Raw genomic sequence first — 21,479 nt, forward strand, 5'->3', positions numbered from 1 at the left:
GCTTGGGCCATCAGTCCACTAGCTGTCTCTTAGTGGTCCCAAAGCAGGATCGATCGTCGCACAGATCATGGTTCGTCTGGAGAGTGAGAGCTTCCTTGCTTAAACTGGGGCCCAATGGAGAGAGTGCGCACCCACTCAGAGTGGAACGATTGTCAGCTCAAGCCCCAGTGGACGAGCAAAGGGGGGGTGGTCGGTGTGGATGTTTGTTTTGAGTTCGCTCCGCGACACGAGAGAGGATCTGTTCTGATTTGGTGGAACGCTGATCCACTGCGGCCGCGGACCGTCATGAAGAGGACCAGCTCTGAATAGCCGAAGTCAATACTGTGTGTACTCTGCCGCCTTTTCCAGCCTTTTGGGTCCCGATCGGCAGGTTGTTTAACAAAAATAGTGTTTATATCCCTGCACAGTGAGGGCATTGGATGAGTTGTTTTCTGAGGGAGGAATGGTAGAACATTGGTATGTAAGTATGTATGTACAGATCAATCCTGAAAGGGAAAAGAAAGCCATACCCAACTTACATAAGGCAAGTCAAGTGAGGTCAGGTGGTTTGACTCTCTTGAATGTCCATCACCACGTCTTTTGCCGAACGCTAACTTTTTTTCTGCACCACCCCATCCCCACAGGCTTCTCATTAGTGTCTTACACAGACCAATTCTCATGCAGCTTACTTTTCAGCCCTCGTTACTCTGTACTTCGTGCGTCTATCACTAATTGCCCAGCGGGTCACAGTAGATGCACCAGCTAATTGTATATGTGGACATCCGGGCCGCCACGGTTAATATGCTGGGAGCTGAATCCAAGGGCATGATGATCCCGCGCAGATCTACATGTCCAACCACGCAGCCCAAACCAGACAAATATTGCCTTATCACAGCATCAAGAAAGACAACCATGTCGGTGGGCTGTGGAGCACCACTGCATGATTGTCATCCTAGCTGTCAAAGCGTCCCATGTTACTGAGTCAGAGAAACTCTATTAGTAACCCTAGTTGTTCGTCGCGACTGCTCCACTCCCAGCCACCATACCATATTTCGGTAAGTATGCGACACGTCTTGGCTACGTTGCCTTGTGAAATGATTTGATTTTTGGGAATTAGCTTCTTCTTGCGATGTTCCCTGCCCTACAAAGGAGATGCCAATGACACAGATATATCGAAAGTTGGGCTATGTAAACTCCATCAGCACCTTCACCCGGATACGATTTTGTCCAGGTTTTGTCTGTCCATTGAAACAGTCCCTGACTGTCCTAATGTTCTCTTCGGTGGTTTCGGACAGAGAGAATTCGAATTTCCGCAGCAATGTAGCTAGGGCGAGGTAGAGCCAAGCATAAGCCATACTAATGTCTGAGTTAGCGAGTGTTGTCGATATCTAAGAAAAAGTATACGTTGGCCCCAAACATCCTTGGCTTCCCTTTGAGAACGGCACGAGATATTTGTCCAGGTTCAAGCCGATAGGACTTGGTTTTAGCCATCGTCCAGGCTGAAAGACCAGTGGATCAGGGAATATAGCAGGATCCCGCAGAATGAAGTGGTTGGACATGCTCACTGGGGTCTGTCGTTTGTCCAAGGCCTCGTCAGCCAGCAAAGCAGACGCTAGATTGATATGAGATAAATACCATACCCCTGGGGGAATCTTCCAGTCCCTGAACTCCAGCATCTCGTCAGGCGCAATCCGCGGGAGACGTGATGTGACAACGGCAGAGACACGAAGGCCCTCTTTAACGACTGCGGTCTTATCCAAAGTGAGCTGTGGAGTCCTATAACGGAGGCGTTCCTTTGCTCACCAGATACGGCAGGTTTTCAAGCACGCTCAAGCAAGGCTCATGTTGTAGATGTTCAGTCTTGTCCTGCAGTTCCCTACGGAGATCTCGACAGACCAGCGGAGAGCGAACAACATGGAACATTGTGATGGCCAAAACCTGAGACGGAGCCTCAGTGCCGGCAAACATCAGAAATTTGGCCTCATCAGTCAGTCTGTGCAGTGTCCTCTCCTTCGGAGGTAGTTTGTGATTGTGCATAAGCTGCGAGAAAATGCTATTCTCCTTGATGCCATCCCTGCTCTTCGCATATACGTATTGTATTTGGTGCTCTACCGCCTGAAGTCCATATTAGTAACACTCAGATCCACATCAACAGTGCAACCGATTTCTCCCAAGAAACTTACTTTCTCCATAAAATATATATACCGCACCTCCGGAGCGACCAGCGCACTGACCCACACGGGCAGGAATCGAAAAACAACCACTAACCAAGGAAAATGCCTCGTAAGAATGAGTTGAGCAAAGGTGCTGCTTACGGCCTTCTTCCATCTGTCATCTAATCTTTCCCTCCTCAACACTTCGAAGCATCCGCTCTCCCCAAATGCACAGGTCGAAACAACATCCACAGCAAACGACACGAAAGAAGCATTCAACTCCACCGCCTCACCAGTCCTCATCGCCTTTTTCATATGCTCACAGAGCAAGTCTAACTTTCCCTTGATAACCCCCTTCCAGTCCCTGACAGCTTGCTTGGAGAGAAAGGGACTAATCATCCCCCGTCGCAAGCGGTGGTGATCAGATTCTGCAGTGGCGAAGGTCGAGGTGGGAACTCCGACAGATAGAAACCAAAGGTACTTGTCTCGTCTCTTTGTGGGGCCTGCGTAGAGGGTATTGTAGTAGTCCGGGTCTTTGATATGGAGTTCGTGGGGGTTGATGCGCACAACAGGACCATATTTTCCATGGAGACGGTCGATTTCCCACATGAACTGGCCCCCAAGGAGGACATCAAAGAATACCTCGTACCAACTGGTTACGGCGGCGAGCGCTGGGCCGGGAAATTTGGCGAGCGGGGAGAGGAAGAGACGGTCAATGGCTAGACTTGCTGTGTAGATCGCAAGAGCTATGCATGTGGAACAGATCGCTTGGAAGAACGTGGGCATCATCTTCCGGTACGAGAGGTATGGAGATAGCAGAAGAATGGTAGTCTAGAAGAGTGGGTAGATATCAGGTGTCACTAATGACTCTGCAGTATCGGGGACTTTATATATGTGATCTTGACAGACTGCACTGTGTTACTACATGTCTACCCAACTTGCATCATCTGCCCAAACCCTTCAGGGTTAATTAGTTCTGCCTGTTACAGTTCTTGAATACAACTTGACCAGAGAAGAAGCAACTAAAACACCATCTTCGCCGCATCCAGCACCCGAGAAGATATGTATAGGGCTTCCTCCAGGAGACAGAGACATTGCAGACTCCACTGCAAATAAATCACAGCACAAGAAGAAGCAAGGGGAATAAGGACCCTCGGAGAATATGAGAGTCCCGGGTAGCCTGTCTTGCTTTTCGGCAGGTTTGGTAATCTGGTCAGACAATTGACCGAGCAGGGAAGGAGACAAGAAACCTGGAAGTGGACATCTGATGTAAGTTTACGTTGTGAAGCTTTCTTTGCAGTAGGGTAGAGATGGGTACAAATCCGGATCAGTTGCCTTCTTGGTTGTGATATTTTCATATAATGGATCCAAATTCCTATCCGAGACACCTAGCCATTGACATATACAGTACAGTATGCCACCTGATATCGACATTATAGATAAAAGTAGACTGTACTTCAATCTAAGTACTCAACAGAGTGTCCCATCCGCAACCCTACTAGTATCCTCTATTCCCTAACACGACACTATGAACGCCAGCATCATACACAAGCAGTGTTCTACTAGTATATACAAGTACCTCCATATCTCTCCCAGCCATGCAAATCCTCCCCCACTCCCACAACTTACCCAAACACACAAAAAGTCCACCAAACCATACCCAACAACGCCCAATCACCTCCCCCAAACCCATAACCCACCCCCCACAGCGGAACCAAAAGCCGATGCGGACCCCCAGATCATGCCATTATGCAGAGAGTTAAAAGTCAGCCTTGTGAACGGTTCTCGTACTTTCCCTTCCCGGAATAAGACTAGCTCATGGCCGCTTTTTGCTCAGTGATTAATCCCGGCATGTGGAGCAAGACAATGGTGCGTGTGCTGAGCGCTCCCTGAGTATGAAGCTAGTGCACCGGAGTAATCCGGGATCAATTCCGGAGTAAATCAGCGATTACTCAGCTAAGCAGACTAACATAACTGGCAAACAAGCGTTCCACGCAAGCGAGTGTTCCACCTCTATATTCTATATAAAATAGTCCTTTTTATAATTCAAATATCCCAGCAGTAGTGAAGATACAGTACTTGAGTTATTGAAATATATAATATATACTTTAGTTATTAGATCTTATACATTTTTATAGAATTTTCTTCTACATTGAAAGCTCTTGTAATATAAGATTTAATAGGATATATATAAATAAAACTATATAGATTATATTAAGAGAAGTAAGAGTCTCTTATCAAATCTACTCCTGCGTCAATTTACTTCTGTCCTATACTGTCAGTACTATCGCTTCCGCTTTAACATGCGTTTCTCTCTCTTATTACCCACGTATCGGATTGGGTTGCCCAAAAAAAAGCCTAACAATTCTGCCAGTGTCCTTCTGTTCGCTGTGGATAGAATAACTGCGACAAGTGTAGCCTGCAGATCAAGCTGGCCTTACCTCATTGATGAGTCCCCATCATATAATTCCGCGGGTTATTGAGCAACCTCTCAAATGCCACTACTTTTGACCGGTAGTCTACATGCGTTGGGCGATCTTGGAGCAATCGATAGTTTGTAGGTAGTAATATCATTTTATATCTCAAGGAAGGGGCAACAACAGACACTCAAATACCGCAGCCCTTGCTAGAGAATGTTTGGGTAGGGCAGAGGGAAGATGCTAAAGAAAAATAAGGAAATTAACCTTATCTCACAGGGGTGGTCTATTGACGCTTCAGAAGGGACATAATCCCAATGGAACTACATTTGCCAATGGCATGAAATCTCCAGTCCTCGAATGATTGTTCTCTCTTTTGCTAAGGAATTATTAGACTTAGACATAAGGCTCAATTATTCATATGGGCTGGTAGGTTGAACATTCTGTAGCTCTGAGAGCTCATTCCCGAAGCCCGTCATCCTGCAATTTGCATTCCACATTTAAATGGTACCTACCCATCTAACATGAAAGCCCCAAGCTGTCTACAAATCTCTTTTAAATATCGTTTGATAAGATATACTCTGCCGGATAGGATAGAATATTCATGGTATGTATATGCAACCTTGTCTTTTTCACTGCAGTGATTCTCAAGACGCCATGTAATTTTTCTTTGAGGATAGATATTCACTATATTACAGACCCTCTCGAACGTACATTTGACAAGACAGATTGGAATAACAATGCACAGGAAGTTGATTTTCTGCAAAAGCAATGTTATGCACATCAAGGTTAGTGAGCCTCCCGGAAATGAAGGCAGGTTTAATTTGTATAACGGAGGACCTGAGGTCAACCAGCCAAAGTGGTGTCGTGGATTGCTTACCGATTATCGTATCGTGGCGGTTTCCTCAGGCAACAGCTAACCGCGCGACGGTGGGTGCCCCGAATGGCTGCCGCCGAATGCCTACAAGGATTCCAATGGCATGGAGGGATTCAGCTTTCAAGTGACTGTACTCTTCATCCTTAGGGCAAGGTTCAACAGGGCCAATGGACTGCATATTCATTGGAAGAGCTATATTTAAATATATCTATTGGTGTAATAACAACTCCTCCATGTCGATTTAAAACGATACCCAGGGATGAATTCCTCCACGCTCCTCTGCGAACCGTCCCAAGATAGCCCCATATCCTTGGCCCGCTGTCTCCTAGCTTCGTGCTAAACCCATTGATCATGGGCGATTGCCTTGCAGAATGACCATATCGTGCTGTCCCGCAGCCCTCGCACTAGCCAGTCATTCACTAACTGCGGAAACAACGGCAGGTGTTCTTCTAGCGAGTTATCATGAGCAAGAAGAACTAGCACGTTACCGGCAGCATCTAATTCTTGGATTTTAGCCACTGTCTCGGTAGCTGCAGCATAATCAGGGAAGAACTGCCCACGGGCCAGGTGGTAGAAGGGCTCACTGGGGCTCTTCCACGATGCCAACTGCATCAGCAGATCTCCTGGACATCCGCCGCAACCCACTGGATCTCCCCCAGACCGTGGCCGCGGAAGAGGAAGGTACCGCGACGGCCGCAATACGCCCGGGTGATGGCAGGCGTCAGCGCCCATGAAGACAAACGAGGGCGGATAGGCTGTCGTGCGGGCAAGGGCACACATATGTCCCGCAGTATAGCCTAGAGCGTCTAGAAGGTAGAAGGAGCCATCACCAAAATAGTCGAAAGCGTCGAAGCGGCCGATGCGGAGGCTCGTGTTGTCAAAGTTTATTTCACGAATCTCACGACCCACGGCGTCACTGTCCAGGACAGTACCATCGGGACGGGATGGGTAGCCGGGCCAGGAGCCTTTTTTGACGCCGGGACCGACAATGAGCTGGGTACTGGTCGGGAAGCGGGACGGGTCGCCTGTATGGTCGAAATGGTTGTGGGACCACACGATGGCCTCAATGTCGGAACTGCGAATGTTCAACCCACTCGTGTCGCTATCGAGCACTGATGCGACGTCCCTGTCGCATGACGTTATCTCCGTGGTGATGGTGAGGAGCCGCACAACCTGGGGCGCATAATTCTGCCAGTCGATGCGCACACCCAAGTCAAAAACAAGGTGCCGGTCGCCGTGCGAGAGGAGGAAGCAGTAGGAGGGCACGCGCGGTCCCTTACTTGGGATGGCTGGCTCGTAGAAAGCCCCGGGCTTTAGGTAGAGGCGTGTATTACTATAAATCAAGGGAATTAGGTGGATGTGTCTTGGGGAAACGTGGACCTGACTTACGTATCTATCACTCGGACGTCGACAGTCGAACAAGATGCCGGGATTTGATGGAAGGGTGGAGTTAACTGACGGTCAGGCGATGCAAAGTTCGACGAGTCCATTGTGTGACACGGGGTGATACTGCGGAGCCGGTGGTGGTAGCACTTTCAAGGAAGAGCTTTGATAATGGCAATTCGGACTTATAATGATAGAGGGGGGGGGGGGGGTTATAGATAGTGTAGGCAGGGTCTTAATGGAAGGTGCGGATATGGGCGACAGTACGCTATATATACACTTGTCGAAGCAACACTTGGCACATTGAGGAAATAGAGCCAGCAGAATACTTCGTGAATCAAGCCACTTTTTGTGGGCTTTGAAAGCCAGCTTAGGTGGTAATTTCAGCCGATTTGAAAAGGACAAGGTAGGGCTCACACATATCATGCATACGCCGTGGCCCTATTGCCAAACAAGATAATACCAAGACAAGACAAGTGGCAAGAACCTAACAACCAGAGTCGAATGGTTAAGATTAGTTAGATTAACAAACACCCTAATTTTAGACTGTTGGTCTCTAGGTAAAAAAAAACTAGTCTACCAAATAGCGGGGTTGAGCACTCTAATCGTCTTGTAATTTTCCGAAAGAGGGCCGCCATGACCCCAGTCGAATTGCGAGAGCGTTCTTAACACCTGGCAGGGCAGGATATCTCTCGAGGCGTGTTTGTGAAGGCCTGGATTTTACTTTGTAGATTTTCGCTTCCACACTTATCTGGAAGTCGGTAGAAATATCTATCGCCTACATGGACTAGTAAGGATTAGCTGGCCCTTCGGTAGCCTGTTCACCTGCTCTACTTGGAATCCGCCTTGCCCCGGTCTGATCCCTCCTTCAGTCTCGTAATAGTGCAATAAAACTCGCGCTGCTTGAAGAAAAAGCCGTTCTCCACCGAAAACCTCTCCGGATCAATGATCTTCATCTATAATATCCTATTAGCAACCACCTAATTCAACACCGGGTCAATACCTGCAATAGAACGAGAACTCACATCGTATTTTAACACCAAGAAGGGAACTAATTTTTTCAGTTCAAGTATCCCAATATACTTGCCAAGACAGACACGCCGTCCGGCACCAAACTGTCCCAGTTAGGTACTCAGCCATTAGTCAAATTAGTTAGCCAAGGGTCGACGCCTACCGTAAGAACGCTCTGCTCGAGCCTCTTCCGCCCTTCCCCTTCAAGCCATCTCCCAGGCCTCCACTCCTCGACATCGGGCCCGAATGTTTCCGCATGTCGATTTACCACGTAGGGGTTCCCACCGACTAAAGTTCCTTCAGGCAGATAGTGATTCAGGACTGTGACACCGCCAGCAGGGACAACACGCTCGAGGGGAAGTGCGAAAGGGGGGTGCAGACGGACAGCTTCTTGAATACAAGCATCGAGATAAGGGAGGTCGCAGACTTCGTTCCATTTAGGGTAGGGGAGGGTGAGATTCGCTGCTATGAGTTCACTGGATAGGGCTTGGAGGGTGGCGGGGTGGGTAAGAAGATTATCTATTGCATTTAGTAATGCTGGTGGGCGGCATTGAGAAATGTGATTGTGATAATTGGGACTCACTTATTGTATGTCGTTAGTTTTAAATCTGCAATCGATGTAAATAATATAAGAGCACATACCACATAACAGTCCGCATCACGGTTCCGACAGAGTCTGAGCCAGCGATGACATTTGAGAATGTCCAGGCGGTTGAGGCCCTGTGAGTAGGGTTTCTGTCAGTGTCATTTGCCGCATATGTACCTGGAGGACATATCTACCACGGTGGCACACTCGAATTTGCCTCCTGGATCTCCAGAAAGCGAGATAGAAAGTCCCTGTGACTATCGCGCTTGACATGGTCTGGGTTGTCTAATCGTTCGCGAATCACGCTATCAACAAACCCCAGGATGGACATTGCAGGTGTCCTGCGGAGGCGATTGACAAATCTATTCTTGTAGATCCAAGGATCGACCCAGGGAATTTGTGACATCTGTGGCAATTGGTATCAGCTACACAATAGAATATACTACCCAGAGCACATACCGGTGCGGCCGTCTTCATAAACCGAAATATCGCATCCAACATCCCATTCACATCACGACCTTGCTCAAGAAAACCATATCTTCTCGAAAAGGACATAGTTCCCATCACATCAAATGCGAAATACTGCAGCCATTCGCCGAAGTCGAATGTCTCACCTGTACCCGCGAAGCGAGTGTCAAATTGCTCTGAGAGACATGCCAATACTTCGTCGACCAGACTCTCAAACATGACCATATTGGAGAGGGAGAAGAGCGGTGCAATGGGACTTTTGATTTGCTTGTGTATCTGCTCATTCTGTGTATTGAATACAGCGAGCATGGAGCCGCGCTCTCGGGTATAGGGACGGAGTGTGGCGTAAAAGTCACTCTTAAGTTCGCGTTGGCATTCAGCTTCCCGCGAACGACATTCGTATTGGTGATATTATTTCTAGAGAAAAATACGCACCTTAGGGAACCCAGGGCGAATGGGGTAAACTGTCGGAATGGCCTCAGGATTGCTGAAGGAAACTAGGTGAGGTCCAATGCGTACGACTTCTCCATATTTGGCGTGGACCGCCTGGTGATAAAGATGAGCGCGGCCAGTTTTTACCCACCAGACTCTTTGGAGGTTGGTAATGCTAGCGAGGAATGGTCCCGGGATGTGTCTTAGATGCCACCAGGTGGTGAGCAGGTGGAGGAAAATGACAACGATTGCTGCTCCAACTGCTAGCCAGGTCAGTTGCATATTGTCGATGTCACGCAGCATGGCATGAGATTGGTAAAAAAAAAAAGGGCAGTTAGGAGTTTTTCATTCTCATAGAGGTACCCATAATCTGCCTGTATTTTCACAGGCACACTCACTTTTCCCCATGTCGGACAAGCCCTCAAACCGAGTTCAAGGCGAATGAAGAATGTAACCTAGGTGAAACCGAACATGCCCGTAGCTGTATAAAGAAATGGCCTAGAAAGGGCTCAGTTTGACCCCCTAATACCTGCATAATTGACTATTGAACGACCAAATTTAGGCACTACTATCCACCCTTAATGGTGCATAGGTGGGTTAATCCATTGCTCCTCCTATCCACGGGCATACTCGGGACAACAACGAGTTACTACCTATTCAAGAAAACCAACGGGCTTCAAACATCGACAACACCAGCCATTTCGGTGACGCACCGAAACAGGCTATTCTTTCTCCTCAGGTCAGATAAACAACGCCTGTTGGAACAGGGTTGAGTGGAAACTGAAGGTTGATTTCAACACTTGGTTATCATGAACAGTCTGTATACTATAGCATCCCCTTCAATCACGCCGTATGTAAGCAAGAAGGTTGTGGTACCAGGACTTCCTTCTACCGTAGAATACTATTACCACTTTAGGCAGATGTAGAGACGCCATACGAACTGGAGTGAATTCAGATTGAGGTTGGCATACGCTGAGCTAGCCAAATTAGTCATAGACTCATGGCTTCGTTCAAAAGGTCTAGGTTAATCGATTCCCGGGGGTTGATTAGCCCAAACCCTGGCCGGGTGGGTTCACGGTAGGGAACGGCGTTCCTCGGTCTAAACAGCCCACATTGCACTCCAGGCAATAGAGTGCCCCGAGGGCATATTATTCCAGGAGTCCACTGTGACCAACCGCCCAAACTGACACTAGCTTGCCACCGGCCAATGACTCCTACTATATAGGATTGCCACACCAAATCATTTGTGTTCACTAAATGACTAAGTAGATGTACTTCGGAGACCCGATTCTTAGGACTCCAAATGCCATCATAAACTTATTACTTGCACTTTACACCTTGGATCATCTGCGTGGTTACCTCGCTCGCGGATCTCTCGACTTTCAGACATCCATGAATTCTGGTATCGAAGTTGTATTGTAAGAGGCGTAAATGGTTGTAGAGCTTTTTAAGGAGGCCCCGGGCGAAAGGGTGTCTATCAGACCGTCTATCACAATTCCAGGGTCCGATGTAACCCTCAGCATGAACTGACTAACTCTGATGATAAATCCTTTCTTATCAGACAATACCAAAGTCGGCTGGCGAACTTCCCTGCACCTTGAAGTAGCTCGTTGGAGTTGGGGGTCGCTATTGCAGCAAAATACAACACACTTTCTACATATACGGGAACGTTGCATATACCCCGGGCTAGTTAGTGTTGCTTATCTGGCAGATTAGAGATAGTGTTAAATCACGGGTGATGTTGTGCTGTGGTGGCGAGGATCTAGACCCAGACAACCCCAAACTATTTCACCAGCATTGAGATGAGCGAGCATTTAGTCCAATGGGATGACCCACCACCAGTCAGCCGGATAATGGCGGATTGTCAAGTAGTAACCATGCCGGTATGACAACGAGCATACTCAGCTATCCCTGCAACTTATGTATACTTCGATCAAACTCGGTCAATGTGGTAACTGCTGCGGAATAGCAGACGATGTTTCGTAAGAAGCTGGGAACCTGCCTTATCCATTCTTACTATTAATGGGAGGATATTAGTATATTAATACATGAAATACCCACTACCAATTTACAGGTACTACCCAGAGTCACCTAGATCTAAATGTGGTTGACGTTTTTGCAGCAAGGCCATCACGCTGCTTCGGACCGTCGTGGAGCATCCATCGATGACAACCCTGCCAACCATGTACCCTGAAGGCTCTAGTTCATTCTCAGTAAGAGTAGCAGTTAATCCCAGACGACCATTAGTTGGCAAAACTATACGCGTTACGTAGCCTCCGATATGGATATCGAATCCCTTGTGATCTCTCATATCTAGAGAGCTACGAAACCGGAGAAAGTTATATATAGTGTGAAGGTGGAAGCCAGTGGTCTGTATGAATATCAGTTTGGCAAGCTCAAAGTCATTCTTCGTTTGTTCTACGTTATAAAACCCCGCTGCTACAACACGTTACCATAGAAGTCGCAGTATTCGATAAACGAAGAAGTCATGACCATCAAAGAGCTGATTCACCGGGTTAACTGGGTGCCTGCTGAACTCTCCCCTGAACCGCTCAACTTTCGAAGAGCTGTATTCGTGGCAGCTGGCAGCGAGGAGGAAGGTAACAAGCTGTCTATATACCAGGCCCAGCTTGCCGATGAGGGCTACGAAACTGTCATTGTTAGCCATGCTACAGAGATCACCCCTTTGCTAACGTCCGATACAATTGTTGTCCACATCCCACATGCGGCTAGGGAAAAGAGCAGCATCTACGACACGGTGACAAGGTCGTGCACCAGCTTGATTGCAGTGGCACAGATACTGTATCATCATAGCCAAGCCAACCGAAATATGACGAGTAAGCTTTTCTGGCTCATCTCAAGGGACTTCGGTACGGGTGATCTAGCGTACGCTCCGCTGTATGGCCTGGCGCGAGCCATGAAGATGGAAATGTTGGAAAGTTTTGGCGGTCTGTTCCATGAAGACCAAGGGCGCTTTCCATTGTCCGCCTTCAAGTACGCGCAAGGTTTTGATGTTGTCAGGGCCTTCCAGGGCATAGCGCAGACCGCTTCACTCCAGCCATTCCAGGACAAGCTGGACGACCAAAGACAGCTTCAGCTCAAAGGGAACAGCACGTACCTCGTTACCGGGGGGACACGGGGTGTGGGTCTGGAGATAGCGACATGGTTAGGCGAGCAGGGTGCCCGTAACATATTACTGCTATCTCGTCGTGGACTTATCCCGGCCCTGGATACAAACGAGAATAATGCAGATCACGAGCGGCTTGTCTCGCAAATTGCCAAGCTCAAGAATTTGGGCGTTTCGGTCCATGTACTCTCTATTGACCTCAGCAAGCCTGAGGCAGAGACCTTGCTTGGTCAAGCCATCGACGAATTGGATGTTCCACCTATAAGGGGGGTGGTCCATGCGGCCGGCATTGCAGGCTACCATACACTACACTGTTGCTCTCCTTCGGATGTCGCAGATGTACTGGCACCAAAGGTGAGAGGCTCCTTGGCATTGGACGCGCTATTTCCACCCGGTACGCTGGATTTCTTCGTTCTTATATCATCAGTCGGGCAACTCGTCGGATTCCCAGGCCAGCTATCCTACGCACCGGCAAATGCGTTCCTGGATGGTTTAGCGGCATACAGGAGACGCCATGGTGATAACAGCATGTCCATCCTTTGGACCTGTTGGCGCGGCATAGGGCTAATGGCACAAAATAAGTCTGCCACACGGATGCTTACCAAGGGGATGCGGGCTCGGGGCATTATGGACGTGAGCAAATGCGAAGCGTTGGATGCCTTTAGTCGTATCTTGAGTCTTGAGACTGACCATGTGGCAGTGGTACGAGTGTTGAAGCTCGAGGCTGACGAGCCGGTGCGGCATCCCGTGCTCAAGGACATCACACCGCGTAAGCAAGCAATGCAAAGCACCGCTACGGCTTACAAAAGCTACCCCGAGCATGCGGTGGCAGTGGTGGGCCTGGCTTGCCGCACAGCTGCTGGGGATACGGTAGATGACCTTTGGAAGATCATTGAGACCGGGAGGAGCATGGCGCGAGAGATCGACTTGGCGCGATTTCCTGAGGTAGTCAGTGATGGCAAGATGTGGGGTAACTTTATGGCTGACATCGAGTCGTTTGACCACCAATTTTTCAAAAAGTCCAAGCGTGAGGCAGCAGCATTGGACCCGCATCAGCGTGTATTGCTCGAAACAACATACCACGCACTTGAATCAGCTGGTTGTTTTGGTGGTAACCAGCAACAAGAGGCGGAAACACATGACAAAAGCAGAGGTAGTGAGGTAACAGGTTGTTTCATCGGCATGAATGCACCTGACTACCCTCTGAATCTAGCTTGCCATCCAGCCTCGCCATACACTGGCTTCGGCATGCTCCGGTCGTTCGTAGCAGGACGGCTGAGCCATTCCTTCGGCTGGACGGGGCCCTCACAGACCATCGACACGGCCTGCTCCTCAGCCATGGTCGCCATCCACCAAGCCTGCCGCGCCATCCAGGCAGGTGAGTGCACGCGCGCCGTTGCGGGAGGTATCAACTTAATAACCAACATGGTATTGCATAACGCGATGCGTGTGGGTGGTTTTCTCAATGAGACAGGTGCCTGCAAGACATTTGACGCCAGGGCCGACGGGTACTGCCGTGGTGAGGCTGTGGGTGTTGTGGTACTAAAGCCACTTGGGAAGGCGTTGAACGACGGGGATAGTATCCATGGGGTAATACTGGCTACCGGCAATAACCAAAACATCAATAGTACCAGTATAACGAACCCAGCTATCGAGAGCCAGATGGCATTATACAAAGACGTGCTGGATCGTGCTGGAATCAGCCCGAAAGAGGTATCGTACATAGAGGCGCATGGCACAGGCACCCGTGTCGGTGACCCTATCGAGGTCGAGGGGATCCGGACGATCCTAGGCGGGCAGGATAGGGATTCCACCTTGTATGTTGGCGCGGTCAAGCCCAATATTGGACATTCGGAGGGAGCCTCCGGTGTGGTCTCGTTCATCAAGGTCTTGCTTATGATGAAGTACGGAAAGATCCCAGGCCAGGCTCAATTCCAGACATTAAATCCGAATATCTCAGCCCTTGAGCCCGATATGATGGCGATCTCGACGTCGGTGAGGGACTGGTGTGACAGCTTGCGCTTGGCCGTGGTTAACAGTTATGGCGCTTCCGGAAACAACGCTGCGGCTGTCGTCGCCCCTCCGCCGCCTCCCCCTCCGCCTCCGACTCCACCGCTACCACCGTCGTCCATCCCATCGATCTCTGCCTGGCCTTTTTTCATCTCGGCTGCTTCCAAGGCCAGCCTTTCGGCCTATTGTAGAAAACTTCAAATCCAGATCCAGCAAGGCTCCCTTCTTCCCGAAACAAGTTCTCACCTCGCTTTCGCTTTGGCCACGAAGCAGAATCGCAAACTCCAGCATACGTTTTGCACCACGGCCACTTCCTGTAAGAAATTCTCAAGTTTGCTTGAATTAACAACAGGTAATAGCTGCTGATTGACTTCTTCAATATAGTGGACGACCTACAAACCCAGCTTTCCGAGCCCGAGAGGCACATTACATCTCAGGGCCCCAAGCCTATAGTGCTTCTCTTCAGCGGACAAAATGGCGACACTATTCCCTCGGCTAAACCTCTCTATGACAGCTCACTGCTATTCCGAACACATCTACATCGGTGTGAGGAAGTCATGCAGTCACTTGGTTTGCCCAGTCTGTTCCCAGCCGTACTCCAGGGCAACGAGGGTGATGGTGACTTGATCCTCCGCCACGCCACGATGTTTGCCATCCAGTATGCGTGCGGTAAATCATGGATCGACTCTGGCGTTAAGCCTGAGGCAATTTGTGGCCATTCGTTCGGCGAGTGGGCGGCACTTACCGTTTCAGGTGCTATCACGCTTGAGGGTGGCATGAGGCTTGTTACTGGGTAAGTCGCCTACGTCTGGAATCATTGTTAACCTTGCATTTAAATATGGGCGAATGCTAACGTAGTATATACAGTAGGATAGTAAGCTAGAGAAATGAAGGATAAGTTACTAACAACTGTGCAGGCCGCGCAGCCATCATCCAGGAGGTGTGGGGAGACGACACCGGGTCCATGATAGCCATTGAGGCCGACTTGGTCGGAACAGACACAACACCGACCGAACATTTAGCACCATTCCACAAAAAACACCCAGATGCCAAGCTCGATATTGCTTGTTACAACGGGCCGAACAATTATGTTGTCGCCGGCAGCACGGCGCATATAGACCTGCTCGAATCGTACCTAAATGAAAGGAAGTCTAACAGCGAGAAGCTACGTTTTAAGGTCCTTAGGGGCATGCACGCGTACCATTCTTCTATGGCTGACTCGATTGTCGAAAAGAGTGCCAGGCTGTCAGCTTCAATCCCATTCCAGGTCAGTGATGGAACATACCTAATCGCGCCCATGCATTCCCTTTCCAACCATGTTCCTTTTGCCAATTCATCATTGACCCTCTCTTCTCACCCTACACAGACCCCAGTTTTTCCGTTCGAATCCTGCCACAAGCAATCCTGGACTGGACCCGGCTCTAACGTGATCGCCCGCAATACTCGCGGGGCTGTGTACTTCGGGCCAGCAATCTCACGCATCGTCAACCGTCTGGGGCCCTGTACATTTCTGGAAGCCGGCTTCGGGGGTCCAATTATAGCCATGGCACGAAATGCACTGCCGCAGCCCCAGACCCAGTCTCAGCATACCTTTGTACCGATCAATGGGAATAAACCAGTGCAATCCCTTGCCAATGCTGTAGTTACACTATGGAAGAATGGCCAGACAAGCGCACAGTTCTGGCTGTTCCACCGGAGCGAACAGTCGAGCTTCATGCCCGTAGAGCTGCCGCCGTATCAGTTCGAGAAGCACAGTCATTGGCTTGAGTACACCCATCTCGCTGGAAATCGAGGTAGGAAGACAGATGAGCAAGACTTAACACAGTATGAAACGTGCTCTCACTGCTTGAAGGATATTGACCGCTTCCCTTACATATCTCATGTCAAGTCTCAAACCCAGGGTAGGGGCAAGTCCGTTTTCAAGATCGATATGCGCAGCAGACGGTACCAGGACCTCGTCAAAGGCCATGTCGTGGTTGGGTCACCGATATGTCCAGCAGCAATGTACCTGGAGCTGGCCTCACATGCCGTAGCCTTGCTACATAAAGATCACAGAGTGTCTAATATCCCAGAAATTGTAGCAGATGCCGTCAAGATCAAGGCACCACTGGGTTTGGACATGCAGCGTTCCGTCACACTAACCTTGACGGAGAACAGTCAGGGCATGTGGGACTTCGAACTGTTCTCCACTAAGAATAGCAAGTCAATATCACACGCCACGGGGAGCATTGCTTTGCGAAACAGCAGCATTAGCAGTGTGCACGAGGAACAGGACAAAAAGGACAAATGGGCCCGCATCACCGAACTATTAGAGACAGATACTAATACGGAAGCTTTGCGCGGCACGATGGTGTACAAGGTGTTCCGTAAGATGGCCATATACTCAGCAGCCTACCAGGGCCTACGATACTTGGTTGGAAAGGGCACGGAAGGTGCGGGGGACATCACAGTACCCGTGGGGGACGTCAATGCGATAGCCAGGGCGCCGAACGACGGCATCTCAGATCCCGCTGTCGTGGACACCTTCTTACAGGTACCAGGTGCATTTATACATTCGCTGCGAGCTACGGATGAGATAGAAGCTGGAGACACATCCTATATCTGTACGGGCATCGATGCCGTAGGACCACTGAACGGGCTACGCGCTAGCGGGAAATACAGAGTGTATACAAAGATTGTCCGGGAGGACAATAGAGAGGCTGTTCTGGATGTCTTTTCGTTCGACACACAAACTGGGAGTATTATTTGGTCCGCCAAGGGACTGAAGTTCTCGAAGGTCCCTCGCAGCTCGCTAGCGAAAGTGCTGGCAGGAGCCAATCCTGGCATGGAGTTCACCAATCCCGTGGGCTCGTCTAACCCTGCTACTCAGTCATTCTCCCCCAAGATCCCATACCAAGTGGCTTCTGCTGCTCATCGGGAAAAGTTCAGCAAGAACGAGAAAAGATCAGCCAGTGTACTGAGTGAAGTCCAAACAGTCTTAAGCCACTCCCTGGATGTACCAGTCGAAGAGATTACAAATCAGGCCCTGCTCGAGGAGCTTGGTGTGGACTCGTTAGTTGGGTCGGAAGTGCTAGCTAATCTCCGTAACAGATTCAAGATCCAAATTTCAAGTGAAGATCTGACAACAGCTAAGAAAGTTGCGTGTTTGTGTGAACTGATCTCCTCTAGGGTAGATGGCGACACCAGCAGCGATATCGACAGTGAAGACCAGGATCCCGATCCTATGTACAAAACGGCTGATGACGGGACTCCAATGTGGCAGAAGACGGTATTCCAGATCCTTGGGCAGTCTCTCGACATACCAACTATAGACATTCAGATGGATTCGAAACTAGAGGATCTTGGAGCTGATTCTCTTGTTGCATCTGAGATCATCAGCAACCTGAATAATGCCTTAGGTCTTGATATCTCACCGACCGAATTCTCCTCAATGGCTGATGTGGCATCTCTCTGTGAATATATTGCGGACAGTGGTGGTGACTCCTTGGTACAGACTCCTACGACCAGTTTATCCAGCCTTTCCAACACACACTGTACTTCCAGAGATGATCTCTCTAGGGCCTTAGTTGCAGCTGCAGCGGCCCCAATAGAGAGCAAGAAGTCAACCATAGCCAAAGGCCACACGGTGTCGATACATATGGCTTTCCAACAAATCCGGAGCAGTTTTGATACCTATGCGAATAATACCAAGTTCACCGGCTTCTGGGATCGGGTATACCCACAGCAGCTGGGGACCGTCACAGCCTTTATCATGGAAGCCTTTGAGAAGCTCGGTTGTCCCATTAGGGATTTCAGCCCAGGGAAGAAGCTCCCGAATCTGCAAGGAACACTGCCGAAGTATCGCAGGGAGACCCTCCGGCTGTGGGAGATCTTAGAACAGGTTGGAGTAGTCGAGAAAGCAGGAGACCACTTCATACGCGGTCCTGTGTTTTTAGGCGGTGGTGCAAGTGATCGTTCTGGACTGGAACTAATAACGGAACTTATATCGAACTTCCCCCAGTACGCATCTACACACGGCCTACTCGGCCTCCTTGGACCACACCTAGCAGAGTGTTTGACAGGCAAGTCAGACCCTGTCCCCCTTCTATTTGGTAGCGATAAGGGTCGCGGCCTCCTCGATGACTTCTACGCCAACGCACCGGATCTTCTGGCCGCTACGAACCTGCTTTGCGACTTCATGTCCGCAGCCATCCACTGCAAAGCTTCAAACGGCGAGCCCTTCCATGTCCTGGAAGTTGGCGGCGGTACCGGTGGGACCACCAAGCACCTTATCCCAGTGCTCCAAGCCACTGGGCTCCCTTTCAAATACACGTTCACCGAGCTCTCAGTTTCATTGCTGGCACGTGCCAAGAAAACCACGTTTAAGGGCATTGCAGGCGTGGAGTTTCGGAAACTAAATATCGAGGATGACCCGCCCGAGGATCTGCTGGGGCGCTACCATATCGTGGTGTCAAGCAACTGCGTACACGCAACGCGCAACCTGCGAAACAGCCTAGTTAACATGCGCAAATTGGTACGACCGGATGACGGATGCGTGGCACTGGTAGAGTTAACGCAAAAGTTAGCCTGGTACGATCTAGTCTGGGGCTTGTTGGACGGTTGGTGGCTTTTTGACGACGGCCGGAAGTACGCATTGCAGAGCCCATGGGCCTGGGAGCGGGTGATGCTAGATGCGGGCTTCGCACATGTCGATTGGTCAGAGAGCGCGAGTCATGAATCTCGAAGTGTTCGAGTAATCTGTGGCACGGTCGCCGAGCCGGAGAGAGCATGCCCGGCAAAGGCAACCTCGATGCTCCTGCATCGCCCAACTTTTGATTCAGGAGACCGCAGCCTGTTTCTGATCCCGGATGGATTTGGCTCCGGTGCTGTGTTCGATGCCCTTGCGCCGCTGCTCTCTCCAGTGGAACATGTGTCTGTCTACACGCTCAGCAGCCCCTTTCTCAAGCGTAAGCCCGATTCAAACCAAGTGCCCACTATTGAGGAGCTTGCTGCCATCTACGTGACCGAGATTAAGCGTCGGAAGCCCGAGGGCCCTTATATGATCGGCGGGTACTCGGTCGGTGGGGTGTTGGCATTTGAAGCGGCACGACAACTTCTTGAAGATGGCAACGAAGTCAAGAAGATGTTTCTTATTGATACAGCATGCCCCACCTTCGCCCGCTTTATGCCAGATGCACTGGTTGACTTTCTGGATTCCATCAACCGCTTCAGCATGATGGATGACGAAACCCCAGAGAACAAGCGCGGCTCGCCCCTGGCGAGCGACCATTTCACGCTGGCAAGGCAGCAACTGTTGAGGTATCGAGTGAGTACGCTACCAGGTCAGAAGATCCCACAGGTTGTACTGTTCTCAGCGAGAGAGGGTGTGAATAAACAGGATGAGGTACCTCTACCTAAGGTTCTCCCTATGGAACAGCAACTGGTGAACTGGTTCCTGAATGACAGAGCCGATGATGAGTTGTTTGAATGGGATAAGGTTGTGGACAATGTTATAGTGATTCCGACCGACGGCAATCACTTTTCAATGATGCGATCCCCTCTGGTAAGTCTAGTAGGCTGTGAACCCTTCCCTACCAGTGAAGTCACTGATACATGAAAATAGATACATGGATGGGGATCCGAGCTCGCCAGGCTACTTCGTGCTTAGGTAGGGGAGGATAAGCTTCACTTGAGCTACCTAGACCCAGATTCGAGTTTATTACCTAGATCGAAAAGGGTCCTAGTCTCCTAGAAGCAATGATAGCCATCTGGTCTTTCTTCCTCCCTTCTTTGTATTATGTGCTTTCTTTTCTATTCTTGTTGCTATACTTTTGCCGATCAGGCAGCCAGTTCTATAAACTGCTGGAAATCATTCCAGCGCTCCTTGTTCGGTGACGGCTATTTGTTGCCTGGGGATAGTTTGTCGAGGGCTGCACCATTAGTGGACGGGTAGGAACACAGACTACTACTACTAGTAGTAGTCAGAGGGAAAACTGGGAAGCTGGCTGATTGCTCCGGGAGCAGCCGGAGCGGTAGGTGCGTGTTCAAAGGAGCACTCAGTGAGTGACCCAGAGTGGTGTCCTTACAAAAGCGGCGCCACCCGTATTAGTAGGCAAGTGCACAAGAACAGTTCATTATAGGACTTGTAGCATCTCACAAAGTCTATTCACATTTCAACCACGTCATAGACATTCCTTTTACTTTACCTTCAGCTTTGGATTCATGGGAGCTTGAAAGATGTACATATGTGGAAGGGAAGACTTTGTCTGTAATGATAGCTTTATTTGCTTGTTATTACTTCCTCGGGTCTCTTAGTCTTCTTAACAAGATTGTATAGTCAATCAATCACCAACCACCACCACCACCACCACCCCTCGATCGCCGCTATTGCACCTCCTACATATCTGATAGTAAGGAAAGGGAACAAGAAAAGAGGGAAGAAAAATGGTCGTCAAAGAAATCACATCGTCCGTCCCCCGGCCGTTGTCACAACCCCCCAAAATTCCACCTTTCTAACATAAAGATTGCCCCCCAAAGCTACTCAACCCTTCTAAACACAATCCAATCCCCGACTCCCACAATCGTCGATTTCACGGCCGGCTGGACCGGCCCGTGTCGCCCCATGTTCTCCGCTTTCGAGCAGATCTCCCATGCAACACCGCACATGGCGTTTTACCGGATGGACGTGCGGAAGTTGTCGGACGAGGAGATCGCCAAGTTGGGGATTGTGGCTATGCCGACGTTTATGGTGTTCCGGGAGGGGAGGAAGGTGAAGGATTTGGTGGGGGGCAGTCCTGGGGGTTTGGAGGGGTTTGTCCTTGAGGGGCATTGATGGCAGTCTGTCCTGTTTTGAGTTGAGAGAGTTATTGACATGAGAGTTTGTTGAAGCATTACAGCACCTGGGAAGATCTATGCATCACATCTCTGGTACTGGCCGTACTCGGAGGTTATATATCAGGTATTATTGAGAGTATATATAGCAGACGGTGTAAACCGTACCAGTTCTATGAAGCATCTTGAATCACAAAACCACGCTTGATTGGTATCTCAAAGGCTA

General features: G+C 49.7%; 3 protein-coding genes across 3 annotated transcripts; 1 reads left to right on the forward strand and 2 right to left on the reverse strand.

Moving 5' to 3' along the window:
• Positions 1-1,163: 1,163 nt before the first annotated feature.
• On the reverse strand, positions 1,164-2,921 carry ABOM_003540 (cytochrome P450; the record flags this gene model as incomplete). Its single annotated transcript, XM_022530670.1, has 4 exons — positions 1,164-1,335; positions 1,384-1,730; positions 1,783-2,094; positions 2,163-2,921. 4 exons carry the CDS (start codon positions 2,919-2,921, stop codon positions 1,164-1,166), a joined length of 1,590 nt encoding a protein of 529 aa, XP_022393035.1.
• Positions 2,922-5,762: 2,841 nt separating this feature from the next.
• On the reverse strand, positions 5,763-9,609 carry ABOM_003541 (uncharacterized protein; the record flags this gene model as incomplete). The annotated part of the gene is made up of 8 exons (XM_022530671.1): positions 5,763-6,759; positions 7,644-7,765; positions 7,835-7,924; positions 7,984-8,398; positions 8,463-8,540; positions 8,601-8,812; positions 8,866-9,231; positions 9,310-9,609. 8 exons carry the CDS (start codon positions 9,607-9,609, stop codon positions 5,763-5,765), a joined length of 2,580 nt encoding a protein of 859 aa, XP_022393034.1.
• A 2,185-nt stretch (positions 9,610-11,794) lies between these two features.
• On the forward strand, positions 11,795-21,254 carry ABOM_003542 (polyketide synthase; the record flags this gene model as incomplete). The annotated part of the gene is made up of 5 exons (XM_022530672.1): positions 11,795-14,759; positions 14,828-15,236; positions 15,302-15,309; positions 15,361-19,985; positions 20,946-21,254. The coding sequence occupies 5 exons, from the start codon at positions 11,795-11,797 to the stop codon at positions 21,252-21,254; spliced, it is 8,316 nt and encodes a 2,771-aa protein (XP_022393077.1).
• Positions 21,255-21,479: the final 225 nt, after the last annotated feature.

The sequence above is a fragment of the Aspergillus bombycis genome (assembly GCF_001792695.1).
Source record: "Aspergillus bombycis strain NRRL26010 chromosome Unknown contig00009, whole genome shotgun sequence".
NCBI lineage: Eukaryota > Fungi > Ascomycota > Eurotiomycetes > Eurotiales > Aspergillaceae > Aspergillus > Aspergillus bombycis.